Below are 17,425 nucleotides of genomic sequence, written 5' to 3' on the forward strand. Positions count from 1 at the left end.
GGGGAGGGACGGGGCGGGGGCGCGGCGGAGCGGCGGGGACGGACCGGGCCGGGCCGCGGGGGGATGGAGGAGCGCAGGGATACGGGAGGAGGGCCATGGGAACGCGGGACGCAGGGCCGGGAACACAGAGCTGGGGCCACAGGACACGGAGTTGGGAATACAGGACAATACTGGAGACACAGAAGGCAGTCTGGGACATGGGGATACAAAGTTGGGGACACGGGGAGTAAGAATGGGGAGAGGGACACAGTCTCAGGGACATGGGACACGGGCTGGGATATAGGACAGGGCTGGGCAGAGGGGACAGAGTCCTGGGGACACTGAACACAAGGTTAAGGATACAGAACTCCAGGCTGGGGATATGGGGCACAGTCCCAGGGACATGAATGCATCACGGCTGTAGGGCAGAGAAGGAGACAGTGCTGGGGACACCCAATGTAGGGCTGGGGGCGGTAGAAGGACTAGCAGGGGCTCATCACCCCAACCAGCCCCATCTGGGGGCTCAACCCCTCCCTGCCCAGCCCGGGGACCACATTTAGGCTTCATGCCTAGGCTGGGCTTTTGCTGAGCCTGGCATTCGTTCTAGAGCTCGGTTTTGGGTCGTTCCAGCCCTGCTCAGCCCCAGGGCTCCTGCAGGGCTGCGCTCCCCCCGCAGCAGCGTGACGGAGACCCTGGGGTGGGGACCAGCAGCTGTGTCCAGCCCAGGTGCCGCCTGGTCACAGTGCCCGGGGCCGGAGATGATACCGAGGACATACCGCCCGGGACACAGGGCTCCTTCTCAACGAGCACTTAAGGTCACCGCGTGCCTTTCTGCGCCTCAGCAGCCGACACAGCTCTGGGGCACCTGCCCGTCTGTCCTGCCGGCTGCCCAGGGGACACAGCCCGGCCACCCACAGGTTTGCAGCCTGCCCGCAGCAGCGATTCACAGGGCAGAAGCTCTCGAGCCGGGAGGGAGGTGGGAATAAGCTGCACCAGATGGATTTGGGGGAGTGGGAAGTGTTTGGCTACAAGGGCAGCTGACCCCAGAGGGAATCTAGAGCACAGGGATTGATGTAGTCACCCAAATCTGCTGGAGCCTCTGGCTTTTGGAGTAGGTTTTCAGCAAGGAGAGAAATAGAATAAGAATTTAGAGATGTGTTTAACTCCCTTTGTTTTCCCCTTCCAAAGGCATCCGCACAAAAAGCTCTGGCTGGACAGCGGGTGGGACAATCCTCATAACCCTTATTTGGACTCAGCTTTGGGGAAGAGCTGCAGCTCCCCTGCAGCGCTGGAACCCAGGTTGGAATCACAAACTGGAAAAAGGGGAGGTTTGGATTTTTTTGTACCCATGAAAGTAGACTTGGGGAGAAAATCCAATTTGCTCCAGGAGCTATTGCACTGCTTCCTTGCCATGAAACCCCCAATCCCAAAACCCCATATCCCACCAAAACTGGGGTTCCTCTGTGGTAGTTGCTCATCCTCTCCCCTCCTTCTCTCTTTCCTGCAGGAATTTCTGCTGCATTGATGTTCATCTGAGCTGGGACACAATGCTGGACTGTGTCACACAGGGATAGAAGGGGAAGTTGTGAACAGCTGGGGACTCTGGTGGGACAGCTGGGAATCGCAGTGAGTCCCCAGGCTCCAGTGGAACGAGTGGACAAGGTTGAGCTCCGCCCTGGGTCCTCCGGGAGGGAACCCGAGCAGCAGCAGCCTTCGGGGGAAGGGGAGGAGGGTGGCACCGGGTGCATGGAGCCTTTCCCACCCCAGGGCCCGCGTGGATCCGGGATGCGAGGCCGGGATCCCTGTGGAGCGCGGGGTCACACCGCCCTCTGCCGGCTCGACGGGACAGGTGGCACCGGGGCTGTCCCCGCCCCGACAGCGCCTGTGTGACCCAGGCACCGCACCCCGCACAGTCCAAGGGCTGCGGTTCCCTCGGACACGGGAACAGGAGGTATTTTATTCCCGAAACAGAGCACGAACAATAGAGTTAATGTGTGAGAGACAACAGACTCAATGCAGGTCTGAGATTCCCGGTGAAAGATAAATAAATGACACAAAGAAGGAAGAAATGGTTTGATGGAATGAGGGATGTAGAGACCGGACTCTTCCCGGAGTGTGTAGTGATTCCCAGGCACTGGAACATGAGGTGGGTGCTCAGCTCTTCACAGGGGTGGATGCGGCCTTCATGGTCTTCTTCAGGTGGTGGTAGTTGGGCAGGATCTTCATCAGGAAATCCAGCTGCAGCGTCTGGGGCTGGAAAGGGAGGGCAGGGGAGGTGAGGGCACAGCCGAGGGGGACAGGAGGTGGCAGCCAGTGTGTCCCCGTGCCCCCCACACCCACACACACACCTGAGGCCGCTCGGTCTGCACGCGGCGCAGGCAGTCGGCCCCGTAGATGACGGTGTTCTCTGGGATCACCTCATAGGTGTTCACGTTGCAGCAGGCCCCGATGATGCAGCCACTCGTCAGGATCACATTCCTGCCTACAAACGCTGCCAGGGAGAGCAGAGGGAGGAGTACCCGTGAGAGCTGTCCCCACAGCATTTACAGCAGGGCCAAAGGCACCGAGCCGAGTTACCTTTGGATTCTATGACGTTGTTGTCTCCCACCTTCATCGCTTGGGAATCTACGGGTCTGTGTTAAGTAGAATTGTAAAAGGCTTTGCTTTTTTTCAACAGGTGAAAAACCCTGATGCCATTTTCAAAGCATCACCCAGCCCTGGGCTATCTGAACCCTGACAGAGCCCCAGAGATGTCTCCCCCCCGTGGAGAGATCCAGAAGCACAATGTGCCAGATGGTTTGTCACTGCACAGCCAGGATACAGCACCCAACCTCAAAAACATTGTTGGTGCCAATGACCATGGGCTTGGGCTCCACATCTTCGCATTCTGGGGTTATATTTTCTGGGTACCTGCGGGAAGGAAGAACAGATTTCCACGTCTGAGATAAACAATGATAGTGCTCTGTGTGGCAGGTCAACTTCGGGACAGACTGAAGCCACAGATACCACACCCAACTGAGCTGGACTATCAGAATTTTGAGACTGCTTTGGATTAGGATTCTTCTACTCTGTCAGCTTGAGAAGGATTCAGAAGGGGACTTAGAAACCATCCAGTATTTGAAGGGGGCCTTCAAGGAACCTGGAGAGGGACTCTGTCAGGAACTGGAGTGACAGAACAAGGAGTAATGGGCACGGACTTAAAGAGGAGAAAATTAGGTTATGTAAAGGTAAGAAAATCTTTACTGTGATGGGAGTAAGACACTGGAATAGGCTCCCCAAGGCAATAGTGGCTGCCCCAGCCCTGGAAGTGTCCAAGGCCAGGCTGGACAGGCCTTGTGACTCTGTGGCTTCCCCCCAAGCCATAGTGCCACATGTGTACACAAAAGCACGAAGTCTGGTGATTTTTTTTTTTTCAACAAACTCTACCTCCCCAGGTTTTTTAAGCCCTCCCAGGGTGTCGTACGGACCCGTTGATGATGAGCGCCTGCTCCTCGATCAGGTTCCCCTCTCCGATGACGATAGGCCCCGCCTCGGCGATGATGCGGGCCTTGGGGTGGATCACGGTCCGGGGACCTGCGGGGACAGCCCGGCGTCACCCCGCGCCCGCCCCGACGGAACGGACGGGGCCGGGGCCGGGGCCGGGGCCGGGGCCGGGGCCGAGCCGGGGGACAGGGCCCTTACCGATGGTCACGTCCCCGCGGATCTCGCTCTCCACGCACACCACGGCGCCCGGCGCGATCTTCACGCTGCGGGGAGCGATGGGGCGGTCACCGGGGGGTCCGCCCACGAACCGGGAGGGGACGCCGCGTCCCGGGGTGGCCGTGGCAGGGGGATCGGGGAGGAACCGGGAGGGATCGCGGCAGGAACAGGACTCACTCACCTCTTCTGCGCCTTCTCCGCCATGGCCGCGGCCAGCGGCGCCTGCGCGGGGCGGGGCTGCGCGGGCCGGCCCGGCCCCGGCCGCTCCCCCGGTACCCCGGGAACCGCGGGATCCCCGGGACGGCTCCAGGTGAAGAAAGGGGCTCGGAAAGGGGCTCGACTGAGGCGGACACCTGGACAGAGAGAGCGAGTCCCGTGTTTGGGGGCTCAGAGAGCGTCCTGCGTGTTCATGCTTGAGAAACAGACACCGAGTCCCCTGTTTGGGGGCACCGCGCTCTTTTGGCCCGCTTTAGGATACTGAAATAAATAAATAAATAAGGCTTTTCTCTTTTTTTCGCCCCTCAGAAGTGGAGACAAAGTTGTATGTTTTTTGGGGGGGTTCCAAGTCCCGCGTTGTTGGCACTTAAGCGGAGCCAGCCCCACGCGGGCAGTCTCAGGGCAGTGAAACAAATAAATCAGCAAACTGCAACCCCTGCAACCCCTATTCTTCATCGTATGCCTCTGCCTTGTTCCTTTCCTGCTCCACCCCCCCAAAAATAATAAATAGTAAACAGTAAATGAAGCCCTTCACTGAGAGCCTCCCTCCTCTGGGGGTGCTGGCAGCTGCACAGGACGTGTGGTTCTCTTCTGTCCAGGTTATCCATGCTATGAAAGTCACACTCTCAGGTCCAGGAGGGAGCAGGAGCTCGACTGTGCCACCCTGCCCCGCAGCAGCAGCGATGGCGCGGCCGTGCGCAGGAGGACCAAGCTCCCCACCATCACCAGGACAGAAGTAGAAACTCACAGGTTCTCCATCAATGGCCACTTCTACAACCACGAGGTAGGAAATTTTAGGCTTGGCTTTGTCACCTGAGGGGCAGGGAGCCCTGCCCAGTGAGGTGTGCCTCAGGCTCAGGCCGTGGTGTGGCTGTTCTTGTTCCCAGACATCAGTTTTCACTCCGGCTTTTGGGTCAGAAACCAAAATAAGAATCAACAGCCAGATGAGGACCAGACAAGTGATAGAGCAGTTGCTTCGGAAGTTTAAGGTAAGTCTGCTGGCAGGAGGAAGCGTGGCCGTGTTCTGGAAGCGTTCATTCCCATGTGCACTCCCTCCAGCACTGCGGGAAAGATGTGGAATGGCTGGGTGAGGACAGTGCGTGGAGCAGAGTGTAAAAAAACCCAGATGGACAATTTTAACCCTGGCGGTGCTGCCCTCCCGCCGACAGCCCCGGGAACTGCAGCTGGCCTAAAACAGCAGCAATTATCCCAGCGCCTGTCTGGGACGGGCTTTCTCTGAGAGCCAGGCGTGTGGAAAGATGGGAAGGTTACAGCTACAAGTACTGCTCAAGGCCAGTGCCATGCTGTCTGAAACTACTTTTTTTTTTTTTTTTTAATTTCCTTGGAACCATCTCCCCCAACAATGTCGTATGTAGTCAGAAGTAGCTTTGCCCTTACTGCTGCATATTTCTCAAATATCTTGATTTTTCATGGCTGCTTAGTGTTTAATTTATACTTTAATGGTCTTAAGCTTCCCATTTAACTTGTCTGGAGACTTCACTATTGCACAATTACTTTGTGTGGTTAGTAAGACTTGTGAGTGTCTTGGAAGGAAAACAACGTCTAGGAGTACCAAGGAAGGGAATTACAGAGCAGGGAGTAGAGTTGTAGGGAATACATTGCAAAGTAAGTGTTCAAAAGCTGTGCTGTTTTCAGAATGTGGCTGTCAGGCACGAGGGTAGGTCACAGAGGTTTACCTTGATGGCAGCACAAATAGCAGATCTACGTGTGAGGGGAGAATACACTCTAGGAAGCAGTTAGTGTTTGTTTGTAACTGCTGTCTAAATGAACCATTTCTGACAAATACAGGCCAGGATCAGGGGAAGAATCTCTTCCAAGGTATTCTGGGACACTCAAGGAAACACAGCAAGGACACACAAGGTGACAGAGGAGGGGGGGGGTCACCCAGGTTCAAACACGAAGCCATTAACCACAGAAACAGTGATTACAGTCTATATCTTACCTGAATTTGTGCATTTGATCTCATCTGCACTACCACTTCATAAGCTTAGGATTTAAAATGCCTTTATTTGTTTTGTTCTGTGACTATTTGGGATAATATGATAACATTTCCTACCAGAAGGTGGTGGCCACAGCCAAACCCTGAATTTCCATCACTTAGCTTATTGTTTCAGTGGATTTCCTTATGGGGATTCAGCCTCTCTCTGACCTAAAGGTGCCTTTTTGTCACTTGGTTTGCTTTAAATGCTCCCTGTGCCCTTTGTGTCATTTGTCCAGCAAGGACCTTCCCAAGAACTGTGCAGCTCCTTATGCCGACAGCATTTTCTCACTCCTTTGGATGAGTTCTGGACCCTGGAAAAAGGAAAATCCCTGGGAGCATCAGTGTCAGGAGGGTGGCTGGTGTGTCTGTGACATGTTCAGTGCTCATTAGGCTGTGACTGCACTGGCGCTAATTAATGGGCACGAGAGCAGCAGGCCGGGTTCGGCCGAGCTCGGCTCGGTTCGGCTGAACTCGGAGCCGCTCGCTGCATTCGGAGCTCAGCTCGGTTCGGTTCGACCGACTCCGTAATGTTCACCGTGGTTCGGCTGATCTCGCATTGGTTCGGCTTATCTAGTTCGGTTGGGCTTATCTAGTTCGGTTGGGCTTATCTAGTTCGGTTCGGCTGAACGCGGTTCCGTCCCGTTCCGTTCAGTTCCCCTGAGCTAAACTCAGGCTGTTATCGGCTGTTATCGGCCACACTCGGCTGTTGTCGGCTCCACTCGGCCACACTCGGCTCTTCGGCCGTACCTGACTCTGCTCCGCGGGGCAGTGGCGGCCGCTGGCAGGGCGCCGCTCCCCGGCCTGAGCCCCGTGAGGGGACAGAGCGCTGGGACAGCCGCCTCAGCCCGGGTCACCCTGTCCCTGCCTGGCCCCGCGTCCCCCGGAGTGCACCCTGCAGCGCAGAACGCGGCCTTTGGGCCAGGAGCGGGGACAATGCCCTTGGCTCGGCAGCAGCGCCGAGAGGCAGCGGGCGGTGCCCTCAGGTGAGCGGCCGGAGGGGAGGGAGCTGGGCCGGGGGCACCGGGGCCGGGGCACCCACAGGGGGCCGGGGCTGCTTTGGGCGCTGCTGCGTGGGACCCGCTGTGGGTGGGACGGGTCTGTCCCGGGCCTTGCGGCTCTCTGGGATCGTGTTCCGTGGAATAAAGCTGGGGCTCGTCCCAGCTGCGGGGACAGCGCTTTATTGTATGAGAAACAAAGTTCACTCTTTAGAATTTTTACAAGTTTGTTAAGGGATAAAAGGCAGCGCTGGAGTGCTTGGCTGTTTGCCAGGAGCACCCGGTTACCTTAAACCGTGTTCTCTATATTGTGTTCCATTGCAGTGGTGTATGCATATTCATTAGAGTTTATGCTTATACAAACAGTCCTTTCAGTTTAGATGTTCTTTTGCTTGATTTTAACCTTCATGCCATCTTGTGGGTTAAACCAATATATTTTATTTCTTCCTGTGGTGCCATCCTGTTTTATTTTCACTCCCTCGTTATTTGATAACGAGGGTCAATAAGTTTTTCCTTTTTTTTTTTTCGGGGCTCTGATTTCTGTTTCTGTTATCTTGTGTTTCAGATAAGATTGTCCCCAAATGTGGGAAATCACCTAATTATCTGACACCTTTTCTGAGTTACTTACATGTAAAAGCATTTTAACATTTCACAGTCTCTATTGTGCTGCAGTCTAAAATAGTATCTATTACACAGCTATTTATAAAAGCTATGCAGTGCATACATGAACTGACAGATTATACTTTATCAAGAGCAGTAGTTACAGATTGTACTCTCTCAGGATTTTTGTGGTCAATAATACCGTGCCAGAGCTAATAGATAAATGGCAAAGGCAATAACTGCATTTGTTATTTATATTTCTGGGGTGGGCTGAGCTCTGTTTTCCGGGAAGCAGCAGGATGGGTGTCCCTGTGCCCACCCCCCTGGGTCCCAGAGAGAAGCTGCTCCTGTGGCTGCAGCTGAGGGGCACTGGGAAACCTGAACAGTCCTGATGGAAACCGATGCAAAACCAGGTTTTGTTGGGTTTGGGACTTGCCATTTTCCCCTGATCCCTGTGTTTTGCCTTAGGAAACAGGAACTGGGCACCAAGACATTTTGTTACCCTAGAAGGGACGAGTTTGTTTGTATTCATTTCCTGAGCCACCTGGGACGATTTGGGTCTCAGTTGGCACCTGAGAGCCTCCTTCTGTGTCCTGGGTGGGGTGGTGGCTATCAAAGGGGTAAAAGTTGGAGCAGGAGGGTGGGTGGAGAGGAGAGCAGTGGCTCTTTGGGGATTTGCATCTGGAAAGGGCCCTCAGTTTCCTGATGGGAGCCCTGGAAACAGAGCTGAGAGTCCCTGAGCAATGAGGATGGTGCAGCTGGAGTGCTGAGAGTGCAGAGGCTGCAGTGGGTATTGTCTGCTCGGTCTCCTGATGTCCCATCTCTAATGCTGGGCTGGCACCCAGGCACCTCCCAGGGCTGGACACCCTCAGGGCAGGGGTGGTTTTGAAATGTTTTAAATGCTGCAGCAGCTCCCTCAGATTGGATGAGTGTGAGGATATCCAGCTCTTCCTTAGGGCTTGGAGCATGGCAAGGGTGCAGGGCTCATGGTCAGTCTTGTTTAAACACTTGTAATAGCAAAATATTTTAAAACAGAGACTTTGAGGAAATAACATCGGTGAGTCTGTTGCAAGGATAGGTACAAGCTGTCTTTATTAAAGATCCACACTGCTGGATGTTTGGTCAAAGCACTCTGGGGACAGAAGGTGTCCCCAAAGCTTCATGAACCCCTTGTTTTCTGCTGGTAGGGCAGGGTGTGAGCCCAGCCTCGGGGGCTGTGTGGCTCATCCTGCCTGGAGCAGGGACACCCCGTGAGGCTGAGCCACAGAGGTTCAGTTGTTGGAGCAGGTGGGGATCTCTTTGTGCCTGGGAATTGTTGTTGCTGCGTTCCTGTCCCAGCTGCAGGGTTCCCTCAGAGCCTGTGCCCTGCAGCAGCACTTGGAGCTCCTGTGCTGGGCAGGGAGCAGCTCTGGCCTGGGGCTTTCAGTCCCATCAGCGTCCATTGAAATCCAGCGTTTGTTTTACTTCCATCAGCCTCTCTGCTGTGCCACCCTCGGTGCCAGGGGACAGAGCTGTGGGAAGGCTCCATCCCATCTGTGCCAAGTGCTGCCAGCGCTTCCAGCAGCACTGCTGGGGCATCAAGGGCTGCCTTTGGAGCCTGGCTTTCACAGAGGGTTACACACTCTGCCCTTCAGCATCCAGCTGCATCCTACAGCTGGATAGTTCAGCTCGCAGGGAGCAGAGTCAGCTCTTGGGCCCAAACCAGGTTTTGTCCCACAGAGAGCGACTGAGCTTCCTGAGGTAGCACACAGATGTGCACTGGCCTTTGGGGCTAATAGTGAGTGCTGCCAGGTGATTGTGATAAGGTTGAGCTGAAGCTTTCTTAGAAAAGCCATCAGCTGTAAGGAGAGAGAATCTATGGAAAACAGGTGGCTGGTGCACTAGCTGGTAGTAGGTCCTGGGCTTTTCTTCTTCTTTTCTTTAACCTGTTCTTAAGAGGACCCCAAAACTGCAAAATCGAAAGGAAGGGGGATGTGGGGGTGAAAGTTGCTTTTCATTTTTTGAAGTGTTGCTGTGGATTTTGGTGTGTCAAGTGGCACTACCAAAACAGCATTGGAATAACCAAACTTCAGGACGCTGCACTTAATTTCTTGAATGTGTTTGTGTGGGTGCAGGAAATGCCAAATCCCAAAGCAATTCCATGTCTGTAACTTCAAGTGCAACATCTTTAAAATCAAGTGCTCAGTGTGGGCTTTCCACGTGGATGCAAATGGTCAAAGGCCTTTCTTGTGTCCCAAAAGCAAAAACCCTTTCTCTGTGAGGTTTTGGAGGGGATTCTCTTTGGGATTTCTTGTGATGCAGCATCCTGGGTGTCCCTTCCTTTGTGCAAAGTCCAATGATAAAGGATGGAATGGCTGACACATGGGGTCTGGGATAAAAATGGTTCTGTTAAAATTGGGCAGAGAATGCAATAAGAAAAATGAGCATCCTTTCAATGTCTGAAATAGTCAGGAATAAAAGTGCTGGAAAAGGACACGTTTATGTTTGAATTGGTGTCACCTCTCATGGATAAAACCCCATAGTGAGCAATCAGAGCAGAAGTATGAGAGCTGGGATCCTTTGACTTCCACAGTGGATTTAATTTTCTTTTCTCCTCTCTTTCAGGGCAGGAAAAATCATCAAACTCCTCCCATCTTTGCCAAAAGCTTTGGTGTTTAAGCAGCCAAAGGCAAGAGGCCTCAGCACCAGGGTCTGCGCTGGAGGGCTCTGGTCCTGCCCATGCTGTGGGGTGAGCCGGAGGGACACAGGGCTCCTCTTTTCCTCTCTGCTGGGATTAACTGCCATGGGAATGCCATTGCTGACAGCCCAGCCCCAGCTGTGTCTGCTGGAGAAGGGCAGAGGTGAAGAGACAAATGCCAGAGTTCCCTGGGGATGCTGGAGTTGTGGTGTTGGCTGTGCCCTGAGGGGCAGGTTGGGCATTATCTGTGCACCCAAGGACTGCTCTGGTGGTTCGGGAGCTCTCAGTGCATTCCCAGCTCTGCCAGGGCTGGCAGCCGGTGCAGGGCTGGGTGACAGCCTCTGGTCGGGCTGGGGGCAGGCATGGCCCTGGCACAGATGCAGGGGCAGGGCTGGGAGGATTTGGGAGCAATGGGAGGAGAATGAGGGATGGTGCTGGGCACAGTGGTCAGCCTGTGCTCGTGTCAGCACAGCCCTGCAGGGCCCTGGCATCTGGGAACAGCTCCAGCTCTCCTGGTGCCCAGGGATGGGCTCTGAGGGACTGGGTTTACCTGTGGCTTTCCAGGTCAGCAGGAACAAGGGCAATGTGGTGCCAGAGCTGTGGCCCATCAGGCTGTATTTCCCTCTGGGAAAGCAGAACAGTCCTGGGCTGAGGTGAGTTTCCTGCAAGTGCTTAGAATCCAGGGGAAGGGGAGTTCAGGAATTGCATCTGCTGCTGGGAACAATGCCTTAGGCTTGCTTAGTTTGTGTCTGTGAGAAGTGGGCTTTGGGCTGGAGAGGTGCTGTTGGCAACAAAAGATGGAGTCAGTCCTCTCCAGGGATGTGCAGTGAAGGACTGAGTGGGAGGGAAGGGGAGTATTTAGAAATGATATCAGCATTTCTCCCAACATTGGGGTGGAGCAGTGATGGGGGTGGTTGGGTTTTGTCTGGGCCTTGTTATTCCTTGTGCCATTTTTCAATTCTGTTGCATGATTTACTGTTCAGTGTCTTTCTAACAAAAAGTGACAGAAATTTAGGTTTAGGATTAGAACTTAGGTCCATTCAGTGCAAAATCTTGCCAAGGCTGGAGGACTGTGATGATGGCTGCTCTCAGCAAAGGTCACTTATTAATGCTGTGTCAGATTTCCCTCAGTGCTGGGCAGGAAAGGTGAGGGTTTGGATCAGGAATTCTGCAAACAAGGCCTGGGTGATGGTTGATTTGTTTTGTTTTTCAGTGAGCCAGGGCTGGCACAGGGAATCGTGCAGGTACTGGTCTGGCACCGGAGCTGCTGCCCTTTGGAGCCATTTTAAGGGTATGATCATAGAACATTTTGGGGGCTGTTTTCAGAACTCTGGGTTTCAGAACTCCTGTCCCCAGCCCATTGCTAACCCTGGGACATCTGCTCTGGTTTCAGGCTGTCCTTGCTGGAGCAGCCTGGTCCCTGCCATCCCCAAGCCCTGAGACACAGAGGGAGCCCTGTCCCAAGTGGCCTTTGGCACCTTGTCAGGAATGTGGCAGCAGCCCCGGGAGCAGGCTGGAGGTGAGAACTGGGTGTTTGAAACTGAGGAGTGCTTATCTGGGGCTGGGGGGAAGGGGGAGGAGTTTCCATCCCCCCTGGAGCTTTCCTGCTGGGATGGGGCAGCACAGGGAGCAGAATTAATTGTGCACCTCCCATGGGCATTGCTGGCCTTGGTGTCTGTGTTGTGCCATCAGACCGTGGCACTTTGCTGCTGTCACTGCCACTGCCAGCCCAGCTGGGGGCTGTGCCCTCCTGCCAGCCCCACACAGGAGCTCCAGGGGTGCCTCTGTGCTCTGTTGGGAGCGTTTGCTGGGAATGTGCCTCAACCCTGGGAGTGTCCCTTTGTCCCTGGGCTGCCAGACAGAGCTTTGGGCTGCTCAGGCTCAGGGTTGGATTGCCAAAGGCACTGAGAGGGAGCAGCACAGGGAGGGTGCTCAGAGAGGGGCTGGCAGAGCCCAGCTGGCAGGCTGTGCTGGGTGCTGCTGGTGGGTGGGTGTGCACTGCAGGGAGTGAATGTCCCCTTCCCTAACCAGCCCTGCAGATCCCAAGGGCTCCTAGAGCAGGATTTTATTCCTTACTTCCCTTTGTGGAAATTCATTCTCCAAATTGCCATGAGCAATTCTTGGATTTCTCTAGGAGAAAACCTCCCAGCAGAGCCAGATTGCAGTGGAGGCCAGAGTTGTGTTTGGAGCAGGGAGTGCTGAGAGCTGCGTCTGCCTGTGCTGCCACAGCCTGACCACAGCCACATGGAACAGCCTGGGAAAAGGGATTGGGGGAATTGCTGATGCCCCAGTGAGAAGAACACAAACTCACAGCCATTCAGCCTGACAGTCCCCTCCACCCAGAGCTCAGCACACATCCTCAGAGTCCAGCAGCTGAAGGAGAAAACAACCACAGAAGAAAAAGGTGTTTTATTTTGCTCCAAAGTTATTTTAAGTTATTATTAAAGCCTAACCAACATTTGCTCTTGATTTTGGTTGGGTGAATAACAAGCAGTGGGTATAGATGATGCCATTCATTTAGCTGAAAACCTGCTGTAATCTAGGGGGGATACAAGAACTGTTTGTGTAGGAAAATGTGAGGGGATGTCAGGGGGAGTGAGGTGGCATTTTTGAGGGAATTGCTGAGGTAATTGAAGGGAGACCAGCAGACAATTTCCCTGGGAAATCCAAGGCCCCTCGGGCCCACAGCCAGGACTCTCCAGGGCTAAGGGGTCAGCACTGGAGACTCACTGTGTCCTCCTTCCTTGGCAGCAGCCAGCAGGGAAGGGAGAAGAGGATCCCTGTGGGATGAGGCTGGAGAGAGTGAGCAGAGGAGCAGCCTCAGGCTGGAGAAAGGCAAAGGGACCAACATGGTGTCACCAGGGCACCTGTGAGGAACAGAATGGACACTTGGAGGCTCCATGGAGGTGAGGAGTGGATGGTTTGGGGCAAAATGGGAGTTAATCTCCAGAGAGAGAAGTAGGGGATATTTAGGAGGGAAAAGCTGAGGTGATGAGTTCACCCACCCTGGCACAAGGTGTGTTTGCACAGGCTGGGGCCAGAGGTGAAGGTCAATCCAAAGTCAGCCCTGCTCAGCCTCTAAATCTCAGGATAAGTTGTACAGGCTACCCACTGAGGGATTAAAAATACATAAAAATGAAACCAAGAGCATTAATGAGATTCCTGGGAATCCCATTAACTTGTTGTCAGAACTCCTAACACAGTTTTGAGCTTTGATGACAAGAATGCATTTCTTTATTTGGATTATTCACTGTGTGGGATATGGAGTTTATTTGGATTTTAAAGCTCTCATGGTGGCCCTGACACTGCTCAGGAGCTGGTAGGAAAAGCAGAGTCAGAGCTCCTGGCAGGCACAGGGTGTTTTCCCCCATAGTGGATTGTGGAGGAATTGTCTGGGACCTGGATTGTCCCTCTGGGTGATGCCACTTGCTGTGGTTTGTATAATTCCATACATTTAATTCCCAAAACTTCCCAGCCCAGGGGTTTGAGCTGACAGGCCAGGACAAAGATTGTTCTCTGTGTGGTGCCCAGATCTGGGGTTCCCTGTCAGCTGTGCTAGATCTGATGAATTATACCCATAGCCCCAGCTTCCCTGCTCCATTCCCACTGCAGTAACCTCACAGTGCCCCATGGAGTGTGGGTATTCCCATGCAGAGCTGCTGCCTTGGACAGCAGCTGTGTCAGGAGCCAGCAGAGCTTCCAAGGAGGCTCAGCAGCACAGGGACAAGGACAGGGTTCTATTCCATAGAACTGGCTATTTAGAACCCTCACCCCAATGGTGTCCCTGGGCTCACTGGACAGAGCTGCCTGGAATGGAGCTGATTTCACCCCCCTGAGCTCCAGGATGGAGAAGATGCAGTTGGTGTTTTAAAGCAGGAGAAGGCAGTGGCCAGATGTGCTCCCAGCCTGTGCTGAGGCAGCCCCTGTGCCCAGGTGGGGACATCTCTCCCTGCAGAAGCTCAGCTCCTTTCAGAGCCTCAGCAGTGGCCTCTACAAATTCTTTTCTCTCAGGAAAGGGATGTGCATCTCTGTCTTCAGCACACTCCAGTGGGACCTACCTGTGAAAGCTTTCCATGACATCTGCACTTCCAGCTGGATCCCTGGAAAACTCCAAACTCCATCCCACTGATTTTCAGGTATCTCTGAGGGCTACTGCCTGGGATTTAATATCTGTGGGGGAAGACTGCCTTGGCTTTAATGCTGCTGATGGATGATAGCCTCAGGCTGGGGAGGAGGGAAGGAATTTGGGGTGGCTGGGACATAGCTGGCAGCTGTGTGGGAGCTCTGAACCAGGAATTGCTGTGTGAGCCTCTCTGCAAATGGTCTGTGCCTCCATTCCCAGTAATGCCAGCTGCTCCTTGGAGTCCTTCTGGGCTGTTGGTGGTCTCTGTCCAGGCTGAAGCATTTCCATGTGCCTGGTCAGAGCAGCCCCTGGCCAAGGAGCCACGGTGCAGGCACAGCTCCTCCCCTGCAGATCCCAAAGACACCAGGTGCTGCTTGCCTTTCAGGAGCTTCTGGCCTCCTCCTGCCCTGCACTCCCAGCCAGCTGGGACACACTGAGGGAACACCAAGGAGCATCGCTGGCAGCAAGCAGGAGAGACACCAAGGCCTCTGGGCCAGAAAAACAGCCCTGGCCTCAGCAGCCATCATCGTTTTGACCTGGCAACACTCACCTGCAGGAAACACCCCCGCCACTCTCCAGAAGAACTTTGGCCATGGAGCAAGGTGACCCTCAGGAGTTGTCTTGTTCCTGGGGAAACAAAGGGACATTGTGTGAGCACATTTACAGCTGCTGGGTAAATCCTGGAAAGGGCAGAAAAAGCAGGGTTGTGGGGAAGAGTTTGGTGCTGACATGTTGAGTGCCAGCCAGTTCTGCCCTACAGCCATTGCAGAGGCTGGTGTGTAAAGCAGCGTTAGCAGAAGGGAAGGAGCTGTATTTGTAGAGGAGTTCTCTTACTGGCAGCAGTCATTCCCATCCCTCACAAGACCTTTGGAACAACCCTGGGATTGGCTCAGGTGTTTGGAGCAGGGTGCTGAGAAGGCCAGAATTCCGTGTTCCATGTGCAGCTGGGCAGTCATTTCTCAGCATTTGATTTGATGATCCTCACAGCTTTGGAAATAAAGAACAAATAGTTTTCACTGTTTTTTTAACACATGGGGTTTTTCCCTTGTGTTTCCTCGGGGCTCCAGTCCCACACCAGGCACAATCGGAGCGGGAGCAGCAACACCTCGGCCCCAGCGGCCGTCCCAGAGCGGCTGCTCCCAGCCGGGGCACTGCAGCCCCCGGGGGTGCGGACACGGAGCAGGGGCTGCAGGCGCTGTGGCTCGTAGGGGAGCGCGGTGCTCGTGGCGTTACCGGGCCGGGGGGGCTGTGGGGCGGCGCCAGCCGCGATCCAGAGGCTGCTCCTGGGAAGCATCATCTTCCTGGGGCGCATGGTAGTGGCACAACACCGGCTCCCTACTGCCGCAGCCAGAGCGGCAGCGCCTGTCCCAGAGTGGCTCTTCCCGCGGCGATGCTGGTTCTGATCCCAGCCCCAATGCCACCTCGATCCTCCAGCCCCGACACCTGTACCCGGCTCACCGAAAAAGAAGCGGCTCGGCCTGGCTTCCACAGGAAATACCGGCAGGACCAGGACCCGAATCTCCGGGCCCAGATGCCGGTCCCACCTGAGCGCGTTGGACCCCGCGCAGCACCAGCAGGAGCCCCCGATCCGGATCCCCGTACAGCGCTCCGACTGACACTCCCGCTGCATGCCGAGATGAGCATTCCCTGCAGAAAGCGGGATAGGCGCGGATCCGCCGGGATTTATGGGCGGGCGGGGGGCGGGGGGGGAGGCGGGGCCTCGGGGGCGGGGCCGGCACAGGTGTGAGAGACCCCAGTGCGGCTGCGCGTGCCGGGGCCTGGGGGGATTTAAGGCGCGGGGAGGGCCCGGCGGAGCCATTTGATCTTGTAGGGGGTCATGGGCTGGAGGGGGTTAGGACGGGCTCTCTCCGGGGGAGGAGGCGGTGCCTGGGGGCTAACTCCCCCCGGACGGCGGGTGGTGGTGGTGGTGGGAGGTGACAGGACGCCAGGGGATGGCCATGTATATGTGGCAATTTTTTTTTTTTTTTTAATGTGTATTCACGCTGCAGAGTGACGTGCTCGCCTCTGTTTCCCCCCCACCCGCCACACCCCCCGCTGCCCCACCCCCCCTCTCTCTCCGGGCCCCGGTCCGGAGGAGGGAGTCCCCGGGAGGGGGCCGGGGCGGGACCCTGTCCGGAGAAGGTGTCCAGGGGAGCGGGCGGGGCCTGGAGGGGGAGTTACCCTCCCAGTCACCGCCCCCTTCCCCGGACCCCCTCCGGAGGAGGGGGGCCCCCATCTCAGAATCCCCCCCCCAGTCTGATATTGGGAAAGCCGGAACCCCGGCGGTGTTGGGCGGTGTGTTGGACTGCAACGGGGGCACCCCAGCGAGGGCGGGGGCGCCGGGCTCCGGCCCTCAGGGCTTTATTATTGCCCGGCACCCCGAGCCCTGCGGCTGCGAGGAAAGGAGTGGGGGGGACGGGGAGACAGGAGAGATGGGGGTGGTGAGGACGGGGAGGGAGAGGGGTCGGAGTGAAGAGGGAAGCGGGAGAGGAAGAGAAACACCGGGGGGGAGAAGAGGGACGGTGGAGAGAGGAGGAATAGAAGGGAGTAGCGGGGAAGGGACACAACGGGAACGAGTAGGGGGGGTCGGGTTTGGGAGGAGAGGAAAGGAGCGTTTCAGGGGGAGAGGGAAGGGGGAGAAAGAGAGGGAATACGCGAAGAAGGAAGGAGGGGTAGAGAGAGGGACTGAAGGGGAGGTCGAAGCCTCCGCGCCTTACCTGCAAAGCCCGCATAGGGAGCTCCCGTCCCCACCGTGCTCTGAGTGAGCAAATGGCGGCCGAGGGAATTTCCGGGGTCTAAATCACCTCGGCCCCGCCCCGCGCAGCCGCCCTGGGGCCCTGCGCACCTGAGCCACGCCCGCCCTGCACACCTGAGCTGGTACCGCCCGTTACCGCCCGGTCCCGCCCCCTTCACCGCCCGGCTCCCCCCTAGCACCGCCCCATGTTCTGTCAGGTACCGCCCCTGGTACCGCCCCTGTGCCCTCCGGCCCCGCCCCCCGCACAGCTGTCCCGCGGCCACGCGGGGGCGCTGCGCTCGCACCGCGCTCTGTGTCCGCCAGAGGGCGCCCTGCGGGGTCCCGGCCCCACACGGCGGCTCCGCACCGGGGAACGGCCGCGATCCCGCACCCGGCAGCG

At 56.0% G+C, this 17,425-nt stretch overlaps 1 protein-coding gene and 2 long non-coding RNA genes across 8 annotated transcripts; 1 reads left to right on the plus strand and 2 right to left on the minus strand.

The window, feature by feature from the left end:
* Nucleotides 1-57: 57 nt before the first annotated feature.
* Nucleotides 58-15,319, plus strand: LOC129120759 (uncharacterized). Of its 5 annotated transcripts, none has more exons than XR_013181967.1 (13): nucleotides 59-896; nucleotides 1,168-1,278; nucleotides 1,487-3,206; nucleotides 4,494-4,678; nucleotides 4,782-4,883; nucleotides 10,096-10,219; nucleotides 10,733-10,821; nucleotides 11,382-11,459; nucleotides 11,562-11,687; nucleotides 12,303-12,572; nucleotides 12,920-13,074; nucleotides 14,180-14,304; nucleotides 14,677-15,319. It is a non-coding gene; the product is annotated as an uncharacterized LOC129120759 (long non-coding RNA). The 5 variants fall into 5 exon arrangements; XR_013181966.1 differs by having other exon boundaries at nucleotides 1,487-1,605; nucleotides 1,747-3,206; nucleotides 10,096-10,821; XR_013181965.1 differs by having other exon boundaries at nucleotides 58-896; nucleotides 10,096-10,821.
* Nucleotides 1,917-3,949, minus strand: DCTN6 (dynactin subunit 6). Its single transcript, XM_054633212.2, has 7 exons — nucleotides 3,860-3,949; nucleotides 3,661-3,725; nucleotides 3,447-3,552; nucleotides 2,801-2,889; nucleotides 2,557-2,604; nucleotides 2,328-2,470; nucleotides 1,917-2,232 (listed from the first exon to the last, which is right to left on the minus strand). Exons 1-7 carry the CDS (start codon nucleotides 3,880-3,882, stop codon nucleotides 2,134-2,136), a joined length of 573 nt encoding a protein of 190 aa, XP_054489187.1. The 5' UTR covers nucleotides 3,883-3,949; the 3' UTR covers nucleotides 1,917-2,133.
* On the minus strand, nucleotides 12,566-17,160 carry LOC143693924 (uncharacterized). Of its 2 annotated transcripts, XR_013181970.1 has the most exons (5): nucleotides 17,009-17,160; nucleotides 15,750-15,938; nucleotides 14,227-15,278; nucleotides 13,174-13,279; nucleotides 12,566-13,035 (listed from the first exon to the last, which is right to left on the minus strand). It is a non-coding gene; the product is annotated as an uncharacterized LOC143693924 (long non-coding RNA). The 2 variants fall into 2 exon arrangements; XR_013181969.1 differs by lacking the exon at nucleotides 13,174-13,279 and having other exon boundaries at nucleotides 17,009-17,157.
* Between the last annotated feature and the right edge of the window lie 265 nt (nucleotides 17,161-17,425).

Source organism: Agelaius phoeniceus, chromosome 4 (assembly GCF_051311805.1).
Source record: "Agelaius phoeniceus isolate bAgePho1 chromosome 4, bAgePho1.hap1, whole genome shotgun sequence".
In the NCBI taxonomy this organism is placed as follows: domain Eukaryota; kingdom Metazoa; phylum Chordata; class Aves; order Passeriformes; family Icteridae; genus Agelaius; species Agelaius phoeniceus.